Source organism: Cetorhinus maximus, chromosome 13 (assembly GCF_964194155.1).
Source record: "Cetorhinus maximus chromosome 13, sCetMax3.hap1.1, whole genome shotgun sequence".
Taxonomy (NCBI): domain Eukaryota; kingdom Metazoa; phylum Chordata; class Chondrichthyes; order Lamniformes; family Cetorhinidae; genus Cetorhinus; species Cetorhinus maximus.
The window spans coordinates 10,273,232-10,291,282 of record NC_135891.1 but is presented as its reverse complement, the minus strand read 5'-3'; the positions used below and the strand labels follow the sequence as shown (position 1 = coordinate 10,291,282).

Sequence of the window (18,051 nt, the reverse complement as noted above, 5' to 3'; positions counted from 1 at the left end):
TTGATGGAAATGGCGGAGGATGACCTTTTCAATAGGAACAGATGCGACGGGGGTAGAGGAACTGGAAGAATGGGATGAAGTTCTTACAGAAAGTAGGGTGTGAAGAGCTGTAGTCGAGGTAGCTGTGGGAGTCGGTAAGCTTGTAATGAATATTGGTAGATAGTGTATCATCAGAAACGGAGAGGTCAAGAAAGGGAAGGAAAGTGTCAGAGGTGGACCATGCGAAGATGAGAGAGGGGTGGAAATTGGAAGCAAAATCGATAAATTTTTCCAAGTCCAGGTGAGAGCATGAAGTGACATCGATACAGTCATCAATGTACTGGAAAAAAGAGTTGTGGGAGGGGGCCTGAGTAGGACTGGAACAGGGCATGTTCCACGTACTCCACAAAAAGACAGACATAACTGGGGCCCATGTGGTCACACCTTTTATTTGGAGCAAGTGAGACAAGTTGAAGAAGAAATTGTTCAGTGAGAGAACAAGTTCAGCCAGGTGGAGGAGAGTGGTGGTGGATGGGGATTGTTCAGCCCTCTTGTTCAAGGGAGAATTGGAAAGCCCTCAGATCATCCTGGTGGGGATGGAGGTGTAGAGGGATTGGACGTCCATGGTGAAGAGGCGGCGGTTAGGGCCAGGAAACTGGAAATTGTTGATATGACGTAGGATGTCAGAGGAATTGCGAATGTAGGTGGGAAGAGACTGCACAAGGAAAGAGAATGGAGTCAAGATAAGAAGAAATTAGTTCCGTGGGGCAAGAGCTAAGCTGACACGATGCATCTACCAGGGTAGTGCTCTTTTGTGGGTTTTGGGAAGAAGGTAGAAGTGGGCTCTACGGGGTTGGGAGACCGAGGTTGGAAGCTGTGGAGGGAAGATCTCCAGAGGAGTTGAAGTTAGTGACAGCCTTGGGAAAAATGGCTTGATGTTTGGTGGCGGGGACATGGTCCGGGGGATGTAGGAAGAAGTGTCTTGAGAGTTGGCGCTCAGCCTCTGCAAGGTAGAGAGGTTAGTACGCCAGACAACAAAAGCACCACCCTTGTCGACAGGTTTGATAACAAAGTCAGGGCTGGGCCTGAGAGAACGGAGTGCAGCAAATTCAGAAGGAAACAGGTTGGAGTGGGTGAAATTAAGACAGCCGATGTCACATCGACAGTTCTCAATTAAAAGATCGAGAGCAGGAAAGAGGCCAGAGGGAGGGGTCCAGGTAGAGGGAGAATATTGGAGGCGGGTGAAAGAATCCATTGAATGGACAGGGGGGCAGGTGGGACACTCCTGCCCAAAGAAGTGAGCACGGAGACAAAGATGACAGAAGAAGAGTTTAGCATTGTGCCGAGTCTGACATTCATTGAGGTGAGGGCGTGAGGAGATGAAGCTGGATCCACGGCTGAGTACAGAACGTTCAGCATCGGGGCGGGGGGGGGGGGGGGGGAGATGGTCAGGAGATAGAGGGTATAATGAATTCATGGCAAGGGGTGGGATTAGAAGAAGGGATGGGGGCAGAGGGACGGGATGGGATGGGTTGGAGGGTGCCGGATGGGTGTTAGTATCAATGAGTTGTTAGAGCTTGCGTTCCTTAACAACTGAAGGGAAGGGAAAAAGTTCCTTGTTAAGGCGTTGGATGAAACGAAGCATGAAATGGAACCTCTCCCTCTACCTGGACCCCTGCCTCTCTTCAGCTCTGAAGACGACCGACATATGGACTTGAAACGTTAACTATGTTTCTCTCTCCACAGATCTAACCAGACCTGTTGAGTTTTTGCAGCATTATCTGTTTTTTTTTAGATTTCTAGCATTCTCAGTATTTTTTTATCGAATCGGCCCTTTATTCTGAGACTGCAACCAGTGTGTTCCAGATTCTTCAACCAGGAGAAACATTTTGACTGTTTTCCCAGACAGCGATTATTACTTTATTTCAGTGTTATCATTGCAATTTTAGAAGAGGAAGGAGAGGCTAGGAGTCTCTTTATTTTCCAAACATCTCTCCATTGTATGAAGAACATTTAAGTAGGGGCCCCAACATACCACTTGCTTGGCTAGGAATGCACATTGCAAAGTTAGTAGCATGGTTCCTTGAGCAGCAATTAAGTCATTGTGCATCTGGTGATAGCAGCTTCATATATGGAACAGCGTGAAGAGCACAATGAACTCACATTTCATGTTATTAGACTTTAATGTCTCGCAGACATCCAGAGTGGCACAGCCGAGGAGGACATCCGATTTCAGGGTCTGATGGCTCCACACTCTGAAAGTGATCATGCTGAATGGTGTTACAATCCTGTGTGAATAAAAAAAGGTAGTGAACAAAATAAGATATTTGAAAAACAAAATTAAGTCTCTGTTTTCAACAATTCTTTTGGGTAGTTCAATTGAAAGTGGGAATTAACTCATTTGCAGGTTTCTTCGTGCTGCAGTGCTCAAGGGCTGGGGGGGTGCGAGGATCACATATTACATCTTTCCCTGAGGTTCCACTGGGAAATGTCACAGCCTTCACTTAGTCCTTCCAGGATTGGTAACCAAACTAAGAACTAAGCAAAGCTGGAATCTCTCTCCACTTTATGGCACTCAGCCATTTTCCATTGTTTCTAATCTGGCCAACTGTACACCGAGGTTTACATAAAGTTCTAGAGTGACAGGTGGTGATAGTTCAATATCAGGGCCACACAATAAGAATGGTCATAAGGGCAATGTAAGATAGCCATGAAACTATAGCCTAACAAGAAACCAATACCTTCAGAAGAGATGTGATGGAAGCAAAGGAAAACAAATTGGGGGGGGATAAAGAACTTAATTTGTGATTTTTAAGAAATCTTTCCTTGCAGTCCATCAGCAGTTTATCTTGTGGCACTAAGCCGCACTGACTAGAAAGATGCTCGATTTGAAACCAGGGCCAGATCCCAGGAAGGGGAAATTTTCAATAACAAATTGCCACTCATCATCTTGGGTACAGTTGTGTAGTAATAGTGACCGCACTGGAAGTAGCCAAGAGACATGGTTAAAATCCCATCATGACAAGTTGTGAAAGTTATCATTAAATCTGGCAATTTGTAGACTAGGACTAGGGGGAAAAAATGCAAAATTGCTGTGTTGTTTTAGAAATTAAAATGATTCATCAATGTCCACCAGGGAAGAAAACCACCATTCTTACCTTGTCTGGCCTACACACAACTGCAGTCCATACAATGTGGTTGGGCTCTATACCCTTTTAAGTGGGTACCAAAACCATTTTTATTCAGGGTAACCAAAGAAAGCCATTAAATACCAGCACTGCCCATATCCCAAGAAAAAGATTCTAAAAGTTTCAGTATCCTTGCTAAAAAGTGATTAAATATCATTGATTGAGGAGGTGGTGGTGGTGCTGGCCATTTCTCCATGTTCGACATTTCTCACATTTAAACACCCACCTAAATGCTCACAAAGACTAGCCAGTAGCAAGAGAAGTCCCAATTAATCACTGTTTTCAGGTGAGGAAAAGCACTAGAGAATAATAGAAATAGATAGGCTATAAATAAAATGTATCTAGCAGCGCCATGAGATTGAGAAGTTACAGGTAAACAAAAGCCACAGTAGCTCATTTTGCGATCATCTTATTGATAAGGTCAACATCTTTTATACGTTCGAAAAAATAAAATAATGATTAAAAGTGACCACATTTTTATTTTTGCTCTGCAGTTATCAAGGCATATAGAGGCATCAGCTGAATTAAGCAGATTTCTTCCAGTTAAATTCACAATGATAGCATAACAAGTGCTGGACTTCACAACATACACTGTGACATGCTGTTTCCACTTGGGATTGTGTGTGTTGGTAACCTTCTCAGTTTTCTTCGACTGACCATCGACTGCCACTTCCACATAGGGACTGGGCCCAAACCAGTTCTTCTTATTTTCTTTCAGCTTTGCACAAATGACTAGCAACAAATATAGAAATACAACAAATCTTTAAAAAGGAGTGCTCTTACTGAATTAAGATGCAATAACAATTTTACAATTATATTTTTAAACATGATTTGACAATTGTGAATCATCACTCCATAATCCCACATCAAATCATCCAAGTAGAAAAGATTAATAATTATAATGGAATCATGCATCAATTGGATGAATTGCCCTGGCCAGCGTATGTTACGACAGCTGGTGCCAGCAAAACAACCATATTAGACAACAAGCCCATAGAAAGGGTTACAGGGCAGTATTGCCAGAGTGCAAGAGATTGTAAATAACAACAGTATTTCCCATAGATGGTTGAAATGCCACATTCAATAAGAATGCTGCCCTATTGCATGGCTAGGCATGTTTTCTTTTTCCTTAAATTTCTAATGTAGGCAGGAGTTTTATTTTCCACGTGGATAGAATGAACAGAAGGAAGTTTGGAATTCCTTCCTCCGAAGCCCCAATCCAGTTTCCCAGATATGGATGGGATAGCAACAATTATAAAATCCTCAGTACTCAGGATATTCTTCCCATTGACCTGGAGGGACTGCTGCTTGTAGCTACTCCTGCCATGAGATCTGCTGTCATGATATGCCATGCATACATTTTAAGAAATATGCCAATATAACAATTTAAGTGTATTTATTTAAAAAATACTATGACCTGCTTGAATAGATGATAGCAGACAAGACAATAAGCAGGATCTTAAGAAATAAAGTGAGCGAGTCCCATGATCATTCATTTAGTAGCTCAGTGGAGTTCATGGATAGACTGGATGTCCATAATTAAAAAGAGCAATAAGTCAGAACCAAGGCATTTACAGGCTCTGTTGGTTGACTACAGTCAAGAGCAAATTGCGAGAACAGATTATTATACAGACTTTATAATAATCCAATATCTGTCAACATTGTCATGAAGTCTCACATTGGCTTCTGGAATATAAAACAGCATAGCAAGCCAAAGACATTATGAGTAAAGGGAACATTTCGGCTCCTGTATAAATAAAACACCTCATCTGCTTGCAATTAGTGTCTGTTCTGAGTAGTATTCATTCAAATAAGAGTGTAGGGCACAGGCTCTTATTCACAAATAACTGACTTTGAGGGAGGGTAACAATGTATTGGAAGATCAATGAATGGGCAACACAAAGCCTGGAATAAGTGTTCAAACCTTGCAGATTGCGATCTCAATTGTGGTCACATCTCTGCAGAGAAATAGTAAGTGGCAGTCAGAAACTTCAATCTAGCACAGGTGGGTGTATACCTTCACAATAGTACATCCCTTCACAATGAATAAACAAATGCTCTTCAAAACCCACCTTTTATTCCAAGTTGCGATTTTGTTGTGTGGTTGCTTGTTGAACCAGTATTTGTACCATTTGCGGCCATGGTTCAGGCTGCATGAGAAACCTAAAGAAGAAAACTAGCTAGGTGAAAAGCACATTTCAAAAATACGTACGCTTGTAACAGCCTAGAACAAGTCTGCTCTGTATAATTAGAATCACTGTATACTGAGGTCACTGAGAAAATCAGCTGAAGTGTCATGCCTGTGTCATTTTCACTCACCTTAGCAATCAGATCAAAGTAGAGCCATCGAGGCCAGAAATAAACTGCCTTGTCCAGCTTCTCAACCACAATTGATGCATACCCCATAATGAAAGCAAAGGAAATTATACCTCATAAATTACAGCTTTTTCTTGGGGGTGTGGATGTAGTGGTGCTGCTTGAAATTTAAATGTCCTTATGTTAGGCAGGAGAAATATCAGTAAATTCCCACTATCCAACAACCCTGGTCACAAACCAGGTAACTGGTAATATCATGCGGTTCACATGGACTAATTCAGGTCAACAATGATCAGACAAATGCAGCCACAATTGATCCCATATCAGCTTCCCTGCTTCCACCCAATTTCCTTTCCATTTCCAGCCCAATTCGCCATATGGATCAACTGTTGACCATTTGTATCCTACACCACACAGGCCAATCTCCACTTCTGTTCACAAACAATGCTGCAGGAGGTCCGTTCATATAGCCTTAAAATATTAACAAAATTTCATCAGCTAAAGCTAGCTAAGTCTGCAAGCCTACCCCACCGGCCAGGCCAGTTTAGGCATTCAAACATCTACGTTGAGGAAAACACCACCTCAGGATGAAGACATTGGCCTAAACTAGATGATCCATATGAATTGCAACACTTCAACAAGCTACTGCTGAACCCCAAACCATCGATAGAAAGGAACTCTAATCTCTTCTTTTCCCATGATCAGTTAATCCCTTCCTTAAGGTTAGTGTGTTCAGTTACAGAGCAGTACACAGAGTCAGAGAGCCCAGGTCAGTATCACTGGTACAAAAACTGAAACCTGACTGTAACCACTGAAAGAATGTATTTTCTCAAAGTAGATTGTGCTGGGAAGAAAACTGGCATAATAAACAACTTCTTGTAAAAAAAAACTCAAGAACAACAGTGGGTTATCGTGGCTTTAAAGCAATAACAGTTTTGAGCAAATGTATAGACAGATCTCAGTGTTGTTATTGCTTTTGGTACAATTTACTTTGCATTATTCAGTAATCTCCTTAGTTGGTCATTCTGTGTTACCAAGGGACTGATGTTAAAAGTGCCATTTTAACCAAGGCCAACAGCTTCTACTGTTCTACTGTGAAGTTTAACTTTCCAGATCTTACAATTATCTAAAATATTAACCCAACTTTCTAATGTTTCAGTTGAACATCAGCAATTTTTAACAAGAGTAGGTCTCTTATATATCAGATACCGTGATAGAGATGGACGCAAGCTACTTATCAGTAAATTACATGAGAACCCCATCACCTCCGAGTTCCCTTCAAGTCAAACACCAACTGATGCAGATCGTTTTTTCTTCACTGCTGCTGGGTTTAAGTCCATACCTTCACCATGCAGATGGCAGTAGTTCAAGATAACAACCTTTTCAATGACAACTGGGGATGGGCAACACCAGCCTTGCCAGTGCTAAATGTTTATAAGAATTAATGGACAGGAAGTTTTTTGTGCCATAACTTCATGCATCTCTGCCATGTAGACAGGGTGCCTTATAAAGGATTTACAAACAAAAAAGGCGACCTTAAAATATGGTGCACCAGAAAGCAAGAGATTTTTGTTTACAGAAATATTATTCACAGATATTTGATCCAAATAGTTCTATCATACCTACCAATCTACCAAAGGATGCCAAATGACTTAGTCTTTCCTGGACATTTCTTTCTTGGGACAGACCTTCCGAGGTGCTGGTTTCTTTGCTCGCCCTATAAAAGTTCAACAATGCAGAGGTTCAGTTTATCACAAGAGCCTACTCAGCACTGAACTGCACTATTTAAAAGTTACATGTAGCTAAGTTATACTCAATTGGAAAAATTTGAACAAGAATGGCTAATCAGAGTTGAGTTAGGGCTGAAGCATCTTTCTACTCAACACTCAGGAATCTGATGTCCTAACCATGTATCATCAATTGGCTCATTTAAGCAATTAAACCAACTAGCACTTAATCCTAAATCAAAAAATTCCTTCAGGTAGTTTTGGGAGCATTATATTTCTGGGTAATTTATAAAGTTGCAAGGGGACATGATATGATAATCACTTCATCATCATATGCTTTATTGAAATCTCAATGTAAATACTGTTACTCAAGGAGGAATGAGGTTGATGAGTCATACCTAAATTGATAGGTGGTTAATTATTCCGTATGTTAACTTAACTGAAGGTTCCCCAAATAACTGCAACAAAAACGTGACTTCTTAATTCATTTCAGACTTCAAAGCACCCAGTTTTCCTTACTGATGGAAATATGGAACTGATGCTGCCAAACAAACACAGCAGGCCAGCTCATTTACTACACGACTGCAGGGATGAAAATATGATAGAACCATAGAAAAGAATCAAAGAACAGCGCAACACAAGAGGCCTTGATTTTGGTCCATCGACTCTGCTCTGACTCTTTAGAAGAGTGATCAGTTTGTCCCCCCCACCGCCCCCTTCCCTTTCAACATACATCTGAAATTTTCTTTCCTTGAAGTATTAACCAATTTCCATTTGAGGGCTATCATTGAACCTTTATCCATCATCCCATCAGGCAATACAATCCAAATTCTGCTGGTCAGATTTCCTTCCCTAAAGGGGCAGCAGTGAACCAGATGGGTTTTTAAGACAATTGATGATAGTTTCATGGTCACCATCACTGAGACTAGCTTTAAATTCCAGAATTAAGAAAAAAACTGAAATAAATTCCACCAGGTACAGTGGTGGGATTTGAACCTATGTCCCAAGGTATTAGCTTAGGCCTCTGGGTTACTTTTTAAAAATTCATTCATGGGATGTGGGCTTCACTGGCTAGGCCAGCATTAATTGCCCATCCCTCGTTGCCCTTGAGAAGGTGGTGGTGAGCTGCCTTCTTGAACCGCTGCAGTCCATGTGGTGTAGGTGCACCCACAGAGCTGTTAGGAAGGCAGATCCAGGGTTTTGACCCAGCGACAGTGAAGGAACGACGATATATTTCCAAGTAAGGATGGTGAGTGGCTTGGAGGGTAGCTTCCAGATGGTGGTGTTCCCAACTATCTGCTGCCCTTGTCCTTCCAGGTGGTTGTGGGTTTGGAAGGTGCTGTCAACGGAACCTTGGTGAATTCCTGCAGTGCATCTTATAGATGGTACACACCGCTCTACTGTGCGTCGGTAGTGGAGGGAGTGAATGTTTGTGGATGTGGTACCAATCAAGCGGGCTGCTTTGTCCTGGATGGTGTCAAGCTTCTTGAATGTTGTAGGAGCTGCACTCATCCAGGCAAGTGGGGAGGATTCCATCACATTCGACTTGTGCCTTGTAGATGGTGGACAGGCTTTGGGGAGTCAGGAGGTGAGTTACTCGTCTCCCTTTTCCTAGCCTCTGACCTGCTCTTGTAGCCACAGTATTTATATGGCTAGTCCAGTTCAGTTCCTGGTCAATGGTAACCTCCAGGATGTTGATAGGGGGGGGATTCAGTGATGGTTAAAATCATTGAACATTGACAGGTGATGGTTGGATTCTCTCTTGTTGGAGATGGTCATTGCCTGACACTTGTGTGGTGCGAATGTTACTTGCCACTTGTCAGCCCAAGCCTGGATATTCTCCAGGTCTTGCTGCATTTGGACATGGACTACTTCACTATCAGCATCATCGCAAATGGTGCTGAGCATTGTGCAATCATCAGCGAACATACGCACTTCTCACCGGATGATGGAAGGTCATTGATGAATCAGCTGAAGATGGTTAGGCTGAGGACACTACCCTGAGGGACTCCTGCAGTGATGTCCTGGAGCTGAGATGACTGACCTCCAACAACCACAACCATCTTCCTTTGTGCTAGGTATGACTCCAAAAGTGGAGAGTTTTCCCCTTGAATCCCATTGACTCCAGTGTGCTAGGGCTTCTTGATGCCACACTGAGTCAAATGCTGTCTTGATGTCAAGGGCAGTCACTCTCACCTCAACTTGGGAGTTCAGCTCTTTTGTCCATGTTTGAACCAAGGCTGTAACGGGGTCAGGAACTGAGTGATCCTGGCTGAACCCAAACTGGGCGTCAGCGAGCAGGTTATTGCTAAGCAAGTGCTGCTTCATAACACTGTTGATGACCCCTTCCATTACTTTACTGATGATGGAGAGTAGACTGGCGGGGTAGTAGGTGGCTAAGTTGGATTTGTCCTGCTTTTTGTGTACAGGACATACCTGGGCAATTTTCCACATAGCCGGGTAGATGCCAGTGTTGTAAACTGTACTGGAACAGCTTGGCTAGGGGCATGGCAAGTTCTGGAGCACAAGTCTCCAGTACTATTGCTGGAATATTGTCAGGGCCCATAGCCTTTGCAGTATCCAGTGCCTTCAGCCATTTCTTGATATCACATGGCGTGAATTGAATTGGATTAAGACTGACATCTGTGATGCTGGGGGCCTCCAGAAGGTACCAAAATGGATCATCCACTTGGCACTTCTGGCCTTATCTTTTGCACTGATGTGCTGGGCTCCTCCATCATTGAGGATGGGGATATTTGTGAGTTGTTTAATTGTCCACCACCATTCACAACTGGATGTGGCAACACTGCAGAGCTTAGGTCTGATCCGTTAGCAGTGGGGTCGCTTAGCCCCGTCTATCACTGGCTGCTTATGCTGTTTGGCACACAAGTGGTCCTGTGCTATAGCTTCACCAGGTTGACACCTCATTTTTAGGTATGCCTGGTGCTGCTCCTGGCATGCCCTCCTGCACTCTTCATAGAACCAGGGTTGATTCCCCTGGCTTGGTGGCAATGGGATATGCCGGGCCATGAGGTTACAGATTGTGTTAAAGTACAATTCTGCTGCTGCTGATGGCCCACAGCGCCTCATGGATGCCCAGTCTTGAGCTGCTAGGTCTGTTCGAAATCTATCCCATTTAGCATGGTGGTAGTGCCACACAACACGATGGAGGGTATCCTCAATGTGAAGCCGGGACTTCGTCTCTACAACGACTGTGCGGTGGTCACTCCTGTTGATACTGTCATGGACAGATGCATCTGCAGCAAGTAGGTTGGTGAGGATGAGGTCAAGTATGTTTTTTTCCTCTTGTTGGTTCCCTCACCACCTGCCGCAGACCTAGTCTAGCAGCTATGTCCTTTAGAACTCAGCCAGCTCGATCGGTTATGGTGCTACCGAGCTACTCTTGATGGTGGACATTTAAGTCCCCCACCCAGGGTGCATTCTGCGCCCTTGCCACCCTCAGTGCTTCCTCCAAGTGGTGTTCAACATGGAGGAGCACAGAGTCATCAGCTGAGGGAGGATGGTACATGGTAATCAGGAGGTTTCCTTGCCCATCTTTGACCTGATGCCATGCGGCTTCATGGAGTTCGGAATCGATGTTGAAAACTCCCAAGGCAACTCCCTCCCGGTTGTGTACCACTGTGCCGCCACCTCTGCTGGGTATGTCCTGCTGGAGGGACAGGACATACCCAGGGATGGTGATGGTGGTGTCTGGGACATTATCTGTAAGGTATGATTCCATGAGGATGACTATGTCAGGCTGTTGCTTGACCAGTCTGTGAGACAGCTCTCCCAATTTTGGCCCTAGCCCCCAGATGTTAGTAAGGAGGACTTTGCAGGGTCGGCAGGACTGAGATTACCGTTGTCGTTTCCAGCGCCTAGGTCGTTGCCGGGTGGTCCATCTGGTTTCATTCCTTTTTTGTGACTTTGTAGTGGTTCGTTACAACTGAGTTGCTTGCTAGGGCATTTAAGAGTCAACCGCGTTGCTGTGGGTCGGGAGTCACGTGTAGGCCAAACCAGGCAAGGGCGACAGTTTTCCTTCCATAAAGGACCTTAGTGAACCAGGTGGGTTTTTACAACAATTGACAATGATTTCATGGTCTTCATTAGGCTTTTACTTCCAGATTTTTATTGAATTCAATTAAATAAGTTCCACCATCTGCCATGGCAGGATTCGAACCTGGGTCCCCAGAGCATTACCCTGGGTCTCTGGATCACTGGTCCAGCGACATTGTTCAGTGACAATACCACTTTGCCATCATCTCCCCACTTACACATATGTACACCCAGGCCCCTGTACCCACTTTAGCATTGTACTCTTTATTATATATTCTCTCCATGTTCTTCCTACCAAAATGTACCACTTCACATTTCTCAGCATTGAACTTCTGTCACCTATCCAAACCAACTTATTTATGTCCTTTTGAAGTTCTACCCTATCCTCTTCATAGTTCACAATGTTTCCAAGTTTTATATCAAGCACAAATTTTGAGATTGTGCCCTTCATACCAGTCTAGATCATGAATAAATATCAGGAAATTCAAGGGTCCCAAAACTGGCCCCAAGGAACTCCACTACCAACCTTCCTTCAGTAATTCAACGCTTTTCATATCCACAGGATGTGCCATAACACTTCACTATCCATGAATTACTTAGGTAGCTACTGCTGTCCTGTAGGCAAACATGGCAGCAAATTTGCTCACAGCTTGGCTCTACAACCAACGAGATAATTATTAATAATTTGATTAATAATTTGAATTGATTTATTTGAAAAGGAACAATGAGCAGGGTTATAGGAGAATGGCAGTGAAATGTTCAGTCGGAGAGCTGGTATAGACATGATGGGCCAAATGGCCTTCTTCTGTGCTGTAACAATTCTGTGATTCTGTGACATTCAGTTTGGATTCTGCCAAGATAACTTGGTTCTAGATATCTTTACAGCCTTGGTTCAAACATGGACGAAAGAGCTGAATTTCAGAGGTGAGCTGAGAGTGACTGCCCTTGACATAAAGGCAACAACTGATTGAGTTTGGTATCAAGGAATCCTATTAAAAATGAAGTCAATGAGTATCAGCCTCAGCAGTGAAATTCACATCCCATGAATTAATTTTTAAAAATTACAGTCCCTAATCTGTTTTACAATTTCTCCTTTACTGAAAAGGTACAGCTGTCAAAAGATATAACAAATCCAGCTTAATAGTTTGATTTTTTATAAATAACCTTTTTGATTCCATTTTCCTCTCTCCCTTCCAACTCTCACCAGCCAGCAATAACAGTTGTTGAGATGGTCACTGGTGCTTTCCAGTAACTTGCCTTAGTGACTTTAGATGAAGGTGAGGAAAGATGTAGCTCTTTTCACAGAGTCACACTATCTGCTGTATATTTTGCCAACTACAACCTAATCACCTCTCAATCTGCCTCCAAAATAGAAGAACAGGTTCATGAATGTGCCCTGGGGTGATCAGGCATTGGTGGTGAGAGGACTCAAGGGACGGCTCTTTTGCAGCAGAACCGCAACTAGCAATCTAACAAGAGAGTGGTGGAGAAACCAGGTTACATTTAAACTTCCTGAAGTGAACTGTGAAAATCACTCTAGAGTATGCTTGTGGTTTGGAGAGGCAACTAACAATAATGCTTTCATACCGGATGTCAATACTTGCTTTCATATCAGTTTGAAACCTTCTAACGTAAATAGAACTTTTGACATTTTATGGATGCCCTAGAAATATTGTGCACTTCTGAAGCTAAACTGAAGATGACAGCCCAGCATTTGCAGTTTAGATTTGAAATCCAGTTGCTGGGGTTTTGCATCACATTAGAGTGCAATCTGTATTTGGATCAAGCATCCCTGTTTACGTATCAACTTTATCAGTGGCTCTCCTTCAGTAAACACTGAAGCTAGTGCATTAATATGTCTTTAGAAGACAAGTTATCATCTTAAGATTGTCCTTGCTTTAATGCATTGATCTCTCTGCTATGGTATACGCTGGTTCTTCTCATCATAATTTTGAACCCTGTAGATCACAATTTTCAACAATTTTGTGTAAAAAAGAACCTCAATAGGTTAAAAGAAGTGCTAGCTCCATCTGTTAACTGGTCCTGTAAATCACCCCCCCCCCCCCAATCGATTTTCTGTGCTCCGCTATAGACGAGAAGTTTTTGAGGTTTCTGGGCACAATAAAGTTGCCTGAATGTGAAAGCACTTTCACAGTATGCATTTATTTGATGCAATCACTGTCGTTTCCATCATTCACATATTCCACTGGCCCATTGCTGAATATATTAATCTCAGTCTTTCAGATGAGTTTTTTGAATTTGCAAACTTAGAAGAGGCTCTCAAGGAACAGAAAGGTCTTAGGACCAAGTGAGATCATCTCACAAAGGCACGAGGGAAGGGGTTGACAGCAGAGAACTACAAAGGAAAACAGCTTCAGTGAATTTGGGCTCCCAATGTTGATCAAAGCCAGCAGCCCCTGTCAGAAGGGCGTGGGTAAGTCAAATTAGAGCAGGTTTCAATCTCACATCCTCTAGACAAGTCTGTTGATACTTACTCAAACACATGAAATAGATAATTGGGCAAAGTACTGGAGGACAACTGCTACTTGTGTAAAATTAAGCTCGAAATCAGACAAAGCCTTCTTGCAACTATCAGGTGTGTGCAATCAGAACTCCAATGTACCCCTTTCACAATTAACCTTACAATCATAGAGTTATATCAATCGAGTTATGAAAAAAAAACATTTGCTAAGTGCACATGGGTGGGCATCTGAATAGATATCCCAAGTGCACTTACACAGTAGCAAGGTCCTGAACTTCAGTTCCTTGCCCCATGGCATTTTATTATTGTGATGACGCAGCAGACGATGCGTGCCAGGCAGATCAAATCCACAAGGGAAACTTGATCACGCTATCACAACGGTTTTGCAATTTGTATTTATTACAAGATGCGTGCCCCGAATTCAGAAGTAATAAGTCCACCAAGACTTGAGATTTAAAAAAAAACTAAATTAAAATATTTATTAACAAAAGAGATTTCAAGTACATACATAGAACTACAATTTACTACTATAACTCCTAAAATCTCCAATTAACCTGGCTCCCAGTTACACCTCCTTTAAGGCAATGGTCCAAAAATAGATTTTAAACAGATTTAGCAAATTATCTCAATACCCAGACAGTGGAATTCAAATGGCTCCCTCCAGCTTCAGTTTCCGTAGACTGCAGGCTTATGCACAAATACTGGAGGCTTCACACACTTCTGTTAGATCTTACAACACCTTCCCCTGACAGACTCATTCTCCTTTATATGTTTCTCCCTTTTTAATCTGTAAATTCCATTGTTTCCATGTGTCTTTGGAACTTTATCTTTCTCATAATATAAATCTTTTCATGTTGCCACTATATATTGTCAGTAATCCTTGAGAAAAATAAACATTCCTTAACTAGTTCGTCTGGCTATCTGTAAACAGACTGAGGTCCCTTTGAAAACCAATTCCCCTTTCTATCTAAAAATGCAAATTCCCTTTTATATCTTACGTGCTAAGGCCCCAACCATGTTTACTCATTAGCATATTAAAGACACTTCTACACCTTACTTCTGGGGCCAAGGTAGAAGCGTTCACATCGCGGCCCTGTTTCAACCAATTCTACCACCACCACGCACAGCAAGTAGTGTATACAACATTTTCGTACCGCTGATTTGATCAAGTACCAACATCATGCCTGAAGACGGAAGTTGTCGATGTCAGAAACACGGGTCTTTTTCAAGACCGGCATTGACTGTTATATCTGCTAACATTGAAGGATTCTCTGTAGCTAAAAACATCCTCGCTACATTTTGCAACGAGTTGCAGTGTGATGTCCTCTGCCTGCAGGAGACACACAGAGGAAGTGAGAACAACGGCCCAAAAATACTAGGTATGTCCCTGGTTATTGAAAGACCTCATCGACAATATGGCAGTGCTGTATTTGTTAGAGCTGGTTCAGCTGTAGAAGCCACTTCTAAAAGAGGACAACATCGAAATTCTAACTGTAGAGCTAAGCAAAGTAGTAGTGACCTCAGTGTACAAGCCACCTGGCACAGATTTCAGCTTCTCTAACCCTGTACAGTAAACCACAGATCATCATTGGAGACTTTAATAGCCACAGTACCCAATGGGGGCACAAGGAGTATAACAACGATGGAGAAGCAGTCGAAGAATGGATGGACGCTAACCAGCTTAGTCTCATCCATGATCCTAAATTGCCAGCCACCTTCCACAGTGCTCGCTGGAAGTGTAGTTATAACCCAGATCTTGCCATTGTCAGCAATGACATCCTGGCCTCTGCAAGAAGCTTGTCACAGATCCAATACCACAGACACAACACTGTCCTATTGGTATCCAGGTAAATGCAGCAGTGTTACCAACCGTCGTACCATTCAAAAGGCGCTTCAACTTCAAGAAGGCCGATTGGAACGGGTTCATTCGAGCACGTGACCATAAGGTTAAACGCATTAAACCACTACCTGAACACTACAACCTGTTTGCAAAAGCTGTCCAGAAAACAGCCAGAAGGAAAATCTCCCGAGGTTGTAGAGCACACTACATCTCTGGTCTCACCAAGGAGAATGCTGAACTCTACTGGGAGTATGTCTCAATGTTTGAATCTGACCCCTTCTCAGGGGAAACAGTATCTACCGGTGAGAGGGTGATGTTAAGTATCTCTCAAGAGTGTCAAAACACCTGGGACACCTTGATAGAGACAACAGATCTTACAAAAAACAGCAAGAAGGCATGGTCTCTCATATGCAAACTTGGAGGCGATCCCAAGAAAGCTGCCCAACATCCAAATGTGTCTGCTAACCAAGTTGCACACCAGTTGCTCCTAAATGGAAAAATCAACAAGAAACAACCAAGAGCATAACTAGATAGAAAGAAGTACAGCGATGACCCTGGCTTCACTGGATCATGCACCATGGAAGAACTGGAAACTGGTATATCTAATCTAAAACACTGGAAAGCAATTGGTCTTGACAACATAGCAACAGAGCAGATAAAGCATTTTGGACAGCAAGCAAACAAATGGCTCCTACAATTGTTCAACGACTGTCTGGCAACACACAAGCTACCTAATATTTGGCAGAAGGCACATGTAATAGCACTATTAAAGCCCGGAAAAGATCCCTCAGATCCTAAGAGTTTTCAGCCAATTTCACTGCTTTGCCACACCAATAAGCTATTAGAACACCTGATACTCAATAGGATAGCACCAACTGTAGATTCCAGAGCAAGCAGGTTTCCGCCCCAGCAAATCAACAACAAGCCAACTGCTCAACCTCACACAACATATCGAAGATGGTTTTGAACAAGGGATGATAACAGGTGCTGTTTTTGTAGACCTGTCAGCAGCATACGATACAGTGAACCATAGATGTCTCCTCTGCAAGATCTTAAAGATGACAAAAGATATTCACTTAATAGAGCTGTTAGAAAGCATGCTTCAGAATCGCCGGTTCTATGTTGAACTAGGTGGGAAGCGCAGCAGGTGGCGTATTCAGAAGAATGGTCTTCGTCAGGGAAGCGTGCTTGCACCGCTGCTGTACAACATCTACACGAATGACCAACCTATAGGCCGTGTCACACGCCGTTTTATATATGCTGATGACTTATGTGTCACTGCCCAAAGCACTGATTTTAACACCTTGGAGAAAACGCTTTCTGAGGCCTTGGAGGGACAAACATCCTACTATAAAGAAAACCACCTTCGCGCAAACCCATCAAAGACGCAAGTTTGTGTATTCCACCTCAGAAACCGTGAAGCCAAACGCCAGCTTGAAGTAACCTGGTGTGGAGCAACACTGATGCATTGCAAGCACCCTATCTACTTAGGAGTCACCCTTGACAGTTGCCTCACCTTCAAGAACCACATCGAAAAGACAAAGGCAGAAGTGAGCGCACGAAACAACATCCTGAATAAGCTCACTAACACAAAATGGGGAGCAAGCTCGAAAACATTGTGAACCAGTGCACTTGCTCTTTGCTATTCGACTGCCGAATATGCCTGCCCTGCATGGGAAAGATCTACTCATGCTAAGAAGGTGGATGCCGTTCTGAATGCAAGCTGCCGACTTATCACAGGTTGTTTAAAACCAACAAACACCAACAGCCTATATATCCTGGCGGGTATCGCTCCCCCCAGCAAGAAAGAGCGACTCTGTCAAACATTAGATGAGAGGCACCGTCTACATGGTCATACACCTACACCCAGCGCCTAAAGTCAAGGAAGAGCTTCATGAACAGTGTTGTTCCATTACAGTCAACCCCATCTGAAGCCCGCATCTCCTTGTGGAAAGACCGGCTCGCCAGTCTCGAACAACCCCGAGCGATGGAAATTCTACCGGATGAAAGCCTTCCCCCAGGAGCTAATTGCAACTGGGCAACCTGGAAGTGCCTTAACAGACTTAGGACTGGTGTAGGTCGTTCAAAGGTGTCACTAAGCAAATGGGGATTATACAACCTGTCCGACAACTTGTGAATGTGGAACTGAGCCACAGACTATGCAACATCTCCTGCTAGAGGAACCCTGCGCTGTTGCAGATATTGCCGAATTCAACAACAAGGCGCAAAAATGTGTCCAGTTCTGGCTGGGCCATGTATAGACTGTCCGTGGACACGATAAGACGACCTTACTTCGTTTGATAACTTCAACTTGCAGTCTGCTTGGCTACAAAATCTGATTAAATCACACAAACAGACAGATCCAACTATTTACCCCCATAAACCTATTTTACAATAAACCAGAAAAATGTTATGAACATTATAATACCTTCATGATTATTATATAATTACTATTATATAGAG

At 43.1% G+C, this 18,051-nt stretch overlaps 1 protein-coding gene across 1 annotated transcript in view; it reads right to left on the bottom strand.

Moving 5' to 3' along the window:
* Nucleotides 1-18,051, bottom strand: part of LOC144688416 (E3 ubiquitin-protein ligase Itchy-like) — an 89,718-nt gene that overhangs the window by 55,456 nt on the left and 16,211 nt on the right. The window contains exons 2-5 of the mRNA XM_078554916.1: nt 7,110-7,200; nt 5,240-5,330; nt 3,758-3,899; nt 2,143-2,267 (exon numbers count right to left, since the gene is read on the bottom strand). Coding sequence (XP_078411042.1) covers nt 2,143-2,267; nt 3,758-3,899; nt 5,240-5,309 — 337 coding nt within the window. The 5' untranslated portion in view covers nt 5,310-5,330; nt 7,110-7,200. The remainder of the gene's footprint in view (nt 1-2,142; nt 2,268-3,757; nt 3,900-5,239; nt 5,331-7,109; nt 7,201-18,051) is intronic.